The sequence below is a fragment of the Semicossyphus pulcher genome, unplaced genomic scaffold, assembly GCF_022749685.1.
Source record: "Semicossyphus pulcher isolate SPU_LCO1_2020_fin unplaced genomic scaffold, fSemPul1.0.p SCAF_16, whole genome shotgun sequence".
NCBI lineage: Eukaryota > Metazoa > Chordata > Actinopteri > Labriformes > Labridae > Semicossyphus > Semicossyphus pulcher.
In genome coordinates, this window is record NW_027211670.1 from 12,537,373 (window position 1) to 12,546,620 (window position 9,248).

Below are 9,248 nucleotides of genomic sequence, written 5' to 3' on the forward strand. Positions count from 1 at the left end.
TGGTTCAGAGTTTAACCTTAAATACAGTAAAAATGGGTTTGTTGTGTTGCCTTAAAACTGTTATATTACTTGTACAGTCGTATGCCCCCCTACATCTGTTGTTCTTGGGAAGTCGGGATTCGTCCAGAGTTGTCAGAGCTTTCTAGAAGGATTAGCACAGGTGCTATATCAGGCACCAGCAGCCCCCAAACAGGCCGCTCAGATGACAAACCGCACGAGCAGCCGGGCAGAACACTGAACCAGCGCGTGAGACTCATTTAAAAATGACGGAAACAGACAGGTAAGACGGGTTTTTTTGCCAAATTATCGACCGTTCTTTTACCTCAAACTTTCATTTTGGAGGACATGTCTAAATTTACCTCCTTACGACAACGTAACTACCATGGTGTGTCCACGTGAAGCCGAGGACAGAGGCGCCTCGTGCTCGTTAGTAATGACAGCTCTACATTTGAATGGCATTTCGAGATGCTAGCATGCCAACAGAGCGTGTCTCTTACTTTTGCTCCCTGCTGTTTTATCAGCTCTCATGTCATGGGTTGTCACTAAGCTTTAGACACGTTTTCTGCAACATTTTAAACTCATTATTCCTTCCACACAACCCCCCACCCCCCTCCCCTCATAGTCTAAGAATAGAAAAGTATAGGTCTCAGTTGTCTTTTTGTGAGCAGTAGACTAGCTTTGTTTTAATAATGAACATGTTTTCTACAATTAAGTTACTGTTGTTCAAATTGCTGCTTAATAAATTAGTTTTACACTGTCTTTTCTAAGAATATTAAGTAATTTATTTGTCCCTGCAGAGCTGGTGAGGAGACTAAAGGTAAACCCATGGCCTTCCGGTCTCAAAAAGAGATGTTTGAGAAGATGGAGGAATCTTATAAAATATGTGCATGCTGTCAGAAGGGGCCAAAACAGCTTTCAAACCCACAGAACCTGAAGCGTTGTGCCAGGTAATAAAATAATCCACAGGCCTGTGCAGCCAAGATCCATCACATATCCCTTACTATTGTCCCGCCTTTGCACAGATGTCTACATGTTTATTACTGCCGTAAAGAGTGTCAAAAAGATGACTGGCCCACACACAAGAAGTTCTGCTCACAGCTGCGTCTGGCTGCCATTGACAGAGTGGTGGAGTGGCTTTTAATCAAAGGTAAATCAGTATGAAAGCCTTCTTCTTCCAAGACATGAATGAAGCAATGTGAAAGAAGGGATATTTAAAAAATTAAGTACTTTTCCTCTTTTTTTCACCTTTAAAACGTATTACATGTTTTGTTTTTCATTATTAGGAGAGCTTCCCTTCCCCACAGAGAAATGGTCAAAGCCCCAGTCGGAGGTCAAAGGTTGGGATGACTGGCTCGCGATGCAGGGAGATCTCACACCTCGCCTCAGTCCCGCTTTAAATGGATCGAACATGAAAGACTTGTGGACCCAGGCTGGCAGGCCTCAGCCCGACGACGAGGAGCTGAAACAGTCTCTGTGGAGGGTTTGCAGCGAGTTCTTCTCCAGGCCGCTCACCATAGCCTGGGGGATGAGGATGTTTGGCCTGAAACCTTTGTCCAAACCTCTCACCATACACCTGGTGGGAGTAGGTCAGAGTGAGACTCTGGCAGCCAGACTCACCGACTACGATGAACTGAATAAAATGTATCCTGAACATCAGGGTATCGAGATCATCATGGTGGGACCAGAGGTGGTGAACGGCCCAATCGTGAGGCCTCCTCTCAGGGCCTTTGGGCCCAAGCAGAGGGTCTACATCAGCGCCTACAGGGGGCTCTATCATGAGTTCTGGGAGGAGCTGGTGGAGAAAGAAGAAGCTGCCAAGCCAGACCTGGTGGTTGGATTTAATCCTGGTGAGAATATGTTTCTAATAACACAACAACAAACTCACTTTCACACACTCAAGTCTGAATTTCTGCTTTCTTTTACGTCTGTTTGGTGAAGGGTTTGATGCCAGTCAGGGCCTGGACCAGGGCTGGCTCCCAACTCTTCTGCTGCTCAGGGATTATGAGATTCCCTCCATGTTTACTGCTCTCAGGTCAGTGTTAGCCAAACACAGGCCTAAAAAAGGAATTTGGGTATTAAAATGAACTGATTACATTTACTTCATCCAGTCCCACGCTTCACCTTCTATTACATGTATCATGTGTAAGTAGCTGCTGATGCTTCTCGTCCTCTTCCACAGCGAGACCGAGATGACCTACTCCCTGCAGATCCTGTTGGAGTTGGAGATGGACATGAAGGGAAGCGGCGCCAACCCCTTCGCCTCGCTGAAACCCGAAGTGGTGGGCTCGAGTCTCAACAAGCCTCCCGTCTTCTGCAACTCTCACTACTTCTGCTTCCAGGGTCTGCTGGAGACGGTGGAGTTCGAGGAGGAGCCGGAGGAGGCCTGAAGAGCCGAGTGTTGAACTCTGATGTCTGGGACTAAGAACCATTATTAGGTCCCTGTATCCTATAATTATAATATAAATAACTGAGTAGTGTGTAAATACATGTGTTTAAATGGTTGAATGTTAGTGTCATTTGACTTAGAGTGCTGGCTGTGACATTTGCCTTCACTATCTCTGCTGCATGCTGTCTAACTGCCACACGGTGAGATTTGAATATACTGTTCCTAATGTTAGTACAGAGGCTGTAAAACCTTGTAGAAATAGTCAAATATTTACTGATATTAAGTCTGCTGTAAAAACTTTCAATTAAGTACGGGGAGAAAACATGGCTACTCTGATTTTACACATAAAGACATTCACTTAAAATCCATTTACAAATCCTGTCTCTTTAAATTAACATAAGTTAAGTTGAATACAAGTCAAGTAATGACTTTCATCATAATTTAAATAACTTTTGAGCATTAAGTGAGCAAACATTATGACAAAACCAAAAAATGACTTTTTAAATATCATATTTAATGTGTTTTTTTCCCTCTGGGGAAATTACACGATATAACACGAGAAAATCAGTGTTTAATCCAAATCTCAGAGTACATTTCTAGCGAGATTTATAGGATAAAACCAGGTCTACAATGTAAAACACAAGATTGATAATGGCTCCGATGGTTACAGTATTCACGTCAGCAAAGGAGCACTTTTTGCAGATGTACGGGTTGTACCTGTAGCGTCTGTAACCGAACGTGGCCCACAGAATGACGGCGAGCACATACAGCAGCACTGCCAGGATGTTGAACACAAACTCCATCATGTTGAGCCTGAATGGGATCAAGCACTGCAGCAGCTTGAGAAGATGCAGAAGTATGATGACCACAGTGACCAGGAGGCAAACAGCGAACACAATCATGCTGCAAATCATCCCAAAAGGCCGATAAGACAATTCAGCTGTTACAAAGTGATCGGTGGCAGCAGTGAGGATGATGCATGCTATAAACGCCTCTGTTGTGCGGAGTCCTCCTCTCAGGCTGGAGAAGTAGCCGGATGGAAACCCCTTTATTTGCAATACAGCGTCAATCAGGAAGATGACTGTCGCTACAAGCGAGATGATGAAGCACAAGATGCTCACGATGCAGGAGAGGCACGTGAAAACGGCCGCGAAGATCACTGTTGCCGAGGCGATCATCACGGCGCACAGGGAGGTCAGCCCGCAGGTCAGGTCGGCCCAGTTTGGGAGGAAGGCGGCGAGGAGGAGGTGCCACATTCTGTCCTCCATCACGGTCAGGACCAGGGGCACGATGACGCAGAACACCCAGACGAACTCGCACCACACGCCCCACGGACTCACCATCCTGCCTCGGAAGATAACGATGAAGAGGGCCAGAGCGCTGAAGATGATTTCCAGGAGGCGTAAAATGCCCTGGATGCCCTTGAAGGGGCCACACATGATGCTCGAATAAGGAGTAAACAGTCTCTACTTTTCTGCCAGTGCTCTGCCAGGTGAGCCGTCCTTGAACTGTTAAACCCTTTGTTATACATAGATAAAGCCACGACTACACACATCCTCCTATTCAAATGTTCTGATTCATGAACTGCCTTTAGTTAATGAGAATGTCTGAAGTGGAAGGAGACACGCACACTCGACTCTGTATGCTGTGTTACAACCTTTACTACTACATGTTCGTGTATATATATTATTTATTGTTAATTCAGAGATCTTTTTAGCAGGCAAACATTCATCAGAATCCTAAATAAGTTACTTACATTTACTCCCTTATGCTATAACAAGAAAATTATGTTATTCGTTGTGATTTTACATTAAAGTTTAATTGCAAACCGACTATTGAACATCAAACATTTCTTCATGACTTGCTTCTATATGAACAGAAACACACATATCGCTCTGAACGGAAAAGGCTGCGAGGAGCGTGGCTGGGATGTTCACGTGCCTTCAGTGGAGGTGGCTTGCAGAGGCTTTAGTTGCCAGTTCCACCACAAGGTTCCTGAGGGAAGTCGGGGTCAGAGGTCGGGCCCACAGGAAGGCAGGTAAAGCCCCTGCTAATGCAGCAGAAAGGAGAGAAAGAAGAGGTCCCACCTGGGCTCGCCAACAGTAACACACTCTCAGGCGATTGAGGGTGTCTTGTGATAATAGGTTGAAATGTCGGGGTTCACAACTGATGATGTGTCTTTTATTTCTTTGCCTTTATTTTGGTAGGACAGCTGATACAGACAGGAAGTGTGGGGAGTAGAGAGTGGGGGATGACATGCACCAAATGAGTCAAAGGGAGTCAAACCTACTGTAGCCTCTGTATATGGGGCGTCTGCTCCACCAACTGAGCTAAACCAGCGCCCCTGAAGATTTGTGTTAATGGTAGCTTCTAGTGCGCATCTCCAAGAACAACCCCACTCTGCTTATTGTAGTTGCAGAGATGTGGACTTGAGACTTGGTGACTTGGACTCGAGTCGACTCGAGTCACTGTTTTGATGACTTGCGACTTGACAAAAAATAAATGACTTGAGACTCGACTTGGACTTGCAAGTTAATGACTTAAGACTTGACTTGAGGCATGATGACTCGGATGATTTGAGTGTTCATAAGTTTGAATGTTAGCTGTTAAATATAAAATGATAAAATTCAATGTTTCTGTCATCAAGTACGTATGCAGCACGAACTGGGAGTCATGATTGGACGACTCAAAAAGCTCCCCGTATGTGATTGTCATGATTGGATGACTGGCTGTCAGTCAAATTCCTCGCTATGGCAACACGCAACATCAAAGCCCCCAAAGAGAAGCCTCATCAGTCGTACTCGTTACTACTCAATACGGTCTCAGAGCAGACCATCATCATGGCTGCATCTGTGCCAAGATAATACAGATACAATTCACTGTCATACTTTATGAACAGGTTATATAAATTGGGCAATAACATCATTATTAGACGGGCTACTAACACCTTGTCCTTTCTAAATGTGAAATAATTAGGTTACAAATGTTATCAGAGCATCACTTTATTCCCAATACACACCAAAAAATTACTTTTGCATTAATGGCCTTCATCAGGCTGTAGCTAACAGGAAACACCTCCATTCATGTTTGACAGATACAATAAAACACATTTTGATTCATTAACATTTCTTGTACCGTTAATCTTTTGTATCGCGGCTGAACAACAGGAAATTTATAGAAGGACAGTTTTTTTTAACACAGATTCATCACAGATTAAACTCTTGCTTTGAAAAATAATAAAATGACACTCCTTCTTAATACAAAAATGATACACAGAATATACAAAGAAATGTAAGCCAAACCCTCTAGTATCACTATGGCTGCATTGTGACCATTTCTGATTTTGTGTCAGTTCTGCTCTTATGTGTTGGTCATGTTTTTCCAATTACATGTGAGGTCTGTGGATTATTTTTAAGTTTGGTATTCTGAGTGTGATTAGAAGTAAAATGATAACAGCATCGAGCTCTTTCTCAGATGTAGTAATGTAATCTTGTGACTTAAGGGCAGATACGGCAGTGTTACCAACTTTAAATCAGGTTTAATAGCATCATTTAAAGTGATCATCTCGAAGATTTATTTTAAATAAATGTCACTATCTATTAACGAATGAGGTCACACAATGGTGATTGAGCCTGTGGCCCACTGATGAAAGCCTTTGCATTTGGTGCGACTTTCAAGGAAAAAATCACAAGCGGTGCCCAGTTAGTGACGCGTTTTCCATCAGCCAGCAGTGGTTGGTCTGCCAGAGAAAGTAGGCGGAGCTAAGCGGCTGCTTTTCCGCTCTCTGCAAGCATTGCGAATAAACAGTAATCTACTACGGCTGAACAAACAAAGAAAAGATCGATGACTACTGTTGGAGCCAAAATGTGTTTTTTATTTTGTCTTTTATTTCTCCTGCCATGAGACATTTTGTTACTTAGACTCTTTTGTATTTCATTGTAATTTGGTAACTGAACACTCGGTGGAGCCTCGGTTAATTGTGCATAAAGCGAAGACTCCAGGTAATTGCTGGCAAGTGTGTGTGGAAGCAAACAGTTTTTGACCGTGCCGTGTCGTGTGACCGTTTTACCGAGTCCGCTTGTGTGCATTTATTGTTTATATTAGAATATTGGACCGATTACTGAACATGGTGACTGATAAATAACGTGTTAAATAAATGGATGTAATATCTGAGACGTAAGAGGCATCTGGACACCACCACAACTCACACCTCAGCGTTAGTGTCTGTTTGTTTAAATTAGGCAATGCAACTACAGATACGACTTCAAAATAAGTGAAAATCCAAAGAAAAAGAAACAAATTCGACGCTCAGATGAAGGCAAACAGTCTGAAAAGGAAAGCGACCGTCAGCGAGGAAAATCAAGAGTTACAACCGGAGCCAACCGTGCATGTCACACGCAATTACAGTTTACCGCCACAGGTGCCACCAAAGAGAACAAAACTAAGATCTTCGAAATTACCACTTTAAGCTAAAACTTCCCTCACATACACAATTGGTCTCAAATTGACCTGAAGTACAAGCAGATTAAATTTCAAAGGTTTTGAAAACATTTTAAGAACGTGAGCACAATATTTATGAGCGTTTAAAGCCACAGATACCAAGCAGGGTGAAAACAAGGTCCAGTATGAAGAGAATGAGATTCACATATGTGAAAAAAGCGACCATGAACTGAATGGCCCAGATACAGAAGCTGGGTGGACAGTCGTGGGGATGAGGGTTGTTTTTGAACATAAAAATGGGATACATAATCGCAGCAAATATATAAAGTATGACAGAAATCACCAGAAATATGAAGACAAATCTGTCCAGGTTAAAGGGCAAACACTGCTTCAGTTTCTTGAGGATGTTGGTGGCGATGATTAAAGGCAGGATGGGGAAAGGAATCGCATACGCTATCACACATAAGATCAGAACGACCCTGTCTCTGTATCCAGAGAGGGAGATGAAAATCATGCAGCTCACAAAGGCCTCCAGGACCTTCACGAATCCAGGCAGAGCAGCCAGGTAACTCCCCGTCTTCCCGTCCAGGAATTTGTCCTTCACCACCTCGAGCACGTACAAAAGACCGCACAAGAGTGCAAACACGCTTACTATTATGCCGTACAGGCATTTCAGGCAGGCGTAGAAGTTGGCGTAGAAAATAGCGACAGACACGGTCATGAGAGAGGAGGACATGGCCATCCCTGTGGTGAAGTCAGGCCAGTCCATGCATAACTTAAGGAGGATATCCAGCTTGAACATCTCGACGATGGTGATGATGAGGGTCATGATGGGGCAGAAGGCCCAGGTGAACATGGCGTAGTTCCAGTAGGTGTGGCTGCTCCCTCCTCTGAACAAACCCAGGACGAAGGTGACCAGACACAGGACGATCTGAGCCATGTGCAGCCCTCCTCGTCCCGACAGCAGAGTGGAAGGAGTAAACACCGCCTTCGACAAAGTGTCCTTCACGCCATCTATTATTCCCATTGCTTTAAATGAACCGAAGACAGAGCAGCTGAAAGATGTTTGTCAGTGTGTCCTCCGAGAGAGCTTCTAGAAACCTGTCGATGTGTGTTTGATGTGGGTTTCCCGAAGCTCGACTGCCTTCCAACTCCACTTTTCATAAAGTCTTTTATTGCGTTTCTGGTTTGCATAATATTCATGACACGGACTGTGTGTAGTCATAAATGTCTGCTGCAGCTGATATGAACTAAAGTGCTGTACTTGAACTGCATGACTGTGTAAAACATTAATTCAATACTACAACAAAATGCAACCATTACATATAGATCTCTTTTTAAAACTCCAATAAAAACTTGTCATCACCAGACTTAAAAGCCCACACGAGATGCACAGCACCTGATACAGGGTGGTTTCTGCATGATAAGCAGTTGAAACAAAATGGAAGATCCCTCTCTGCAATAAACGCTCCTCTTATCCTGGTCTATGCTTTCTTTTAGATGCCTGAGTTGCATCAGCAGTATCACCTACAACTGAAACGACATCCCTGGTAGTTCCTTGGATGCGGACATTTCTTTTAGGCAAATAAGCTTCTGAGGACGTGATGCAGAAAAACAGACCTCCTTTTGCTCCCTGACCAGTTGAGTGACAATTTCACAAATACATAAACATACACCAGCGTGTTGGTTAACAATATTGAAGAGTACTTCCTGTTGATGCTGAGCAGCATTATTACCAGTTCATACTTAATTGTATGGTTCTTCCTATCCAATGGGAACCCAGACACCCTCCACAAAATGCCCCTTAAATAATCTACAATGTACATTATTGCTATACAGTTTGTTTAGTTGCTGTTTATTGATGCCCAAACGTCTATATGAGAAATAAATCGTCTTCAGGCACATTAAGAATGACTCACCTATGCAATTTTTTTTATTGTGCTGCATTAGTATAATAATAATAATAACTTTATTTATATCGCACCTTCATAAACAGATGATTAGAAAGTGCTTTGAGGCAGTGGGGCCAAACAGAAGTAGTCTATAAGACAATTCCACAAAGGGCAAGTACCCAATGCAAATGCAAAAGGTCAACAAGAATAAATGCAAATAAAAGAAATAAAAGTGATTATACAGGCAGATATTGAAAGGAAGCAATAAAGCAAAGCAATACAAATAAAGAGATAAATAAAAGAATAAGATCATTAAAAGATGACATCACATCAGAGGAAATAAAAACAGATAAAAAGATATGAAACAGTAACAAAAGTGAAAGATAAATAAATAAGTAAATAAATAAAAGCAGTAAAGGACAGTAAGAATAGAAAATCAGAAGAGGCTAAAAAGAAGTCACTGATTGTGCACGCCTCAGTAAACAGATAATACTCATAATACAGATAAGTTATTGTGCAACTCCATTTTA

The 9,248-nt window shown here is 42.8% G+C and overlaps 3 protein-coding genes across 3 annotated transcripts; 1 reads left to right on the forward strand and 2 right to left on the reverse strand.

Annotated features, from left to right (window-relative positions):
- The first annotated feature begins 239 nt into the window (after positions 1–239).
- mss51 (MSS51 mitochondrial translational activator) lies at positions 240–2,517 on the forward strand. The gene is made up of 6 exons (XM_069665031.1): positions 240–280; positions 798–947; positions 1,023–1,147; positions 1,284–1,847; positions 1,939–2,032; positions 2,180–2,517. The coding sequence occupies exons 1-6, from the start codon at positions 264–266 to the stop codon at positions 2,385–2,387; spliced, it is 1,158 nt and encodes a 385-aa protein (XP_069521132.1). The 5' UTR covers positions 240–263; the 3' UTR covers positions 2,388–2,517.
- A 437-nt stretch (positions 2,518–2,954) lies between these two features.
- LOC138594022 (myeloid-associated differentiation marker-like protein 2) lies at positions 2,955–3,825 on the reverse strand. Its single transcript, XM_069665111.1, has one exon. The coding sequence runs from the start codon at positions 3,823–3,825 to the stop codon at positions 2,983–2,985; it is 843 nt and encodes a 280-aa protein (XP_069521212.1). The 3' UTR covers positions 2,955–2,982.
- A 3,134-nt stretch (positions 3,826–6,959) lies between these two features.
- LOC138593098 (myeloid-associated differentiation marker-like protein 2) lies at positions 6,960–7,853 on the reverse strand. Its single transcript, XM_069663936.1, has one exon. It carries the CDS (start codon positions 7,851–7,853, stop codon positions 6,960–6,962), a length of 894 nt encoding a protein of 297 aa, XP_069520037.1.
- Positions 7,854–9,248: the final 1,395 nt, after the last annotated feature.

Coding starts and splice junctions, on each gene's coding strand:
- mss51 (XM_069665031.1), top strand. Junction 948..1,022: donor AACCTGAAGCGTTGTGCCAG/GTAATAAAATAA, acceptor GCCTTTGCACAG/ATGTCTACATGTTTATTACT. Junction 1,148..1,283: donor GGAGTGGCTTTTAATCAAAG/GTAAATCAGTAT, acceptor TTTCATTATTAG/GAGAGCTTCCCTTCCCCACA.
- LOC138594022 (XM_069665111.1), bottom strand. CDS start 3,825: ATGTGTGGCCCCTTCAAGGGCATCCAGGGCATTTTACGCCTCCTGGAA.
- LOC138593098 (XM_069663936.1), bottom strand. CDS start 7,853: ATGGGAATAATAGATGGCGTGAAGGACACTTTGTCGAAGGCGGTGTTT.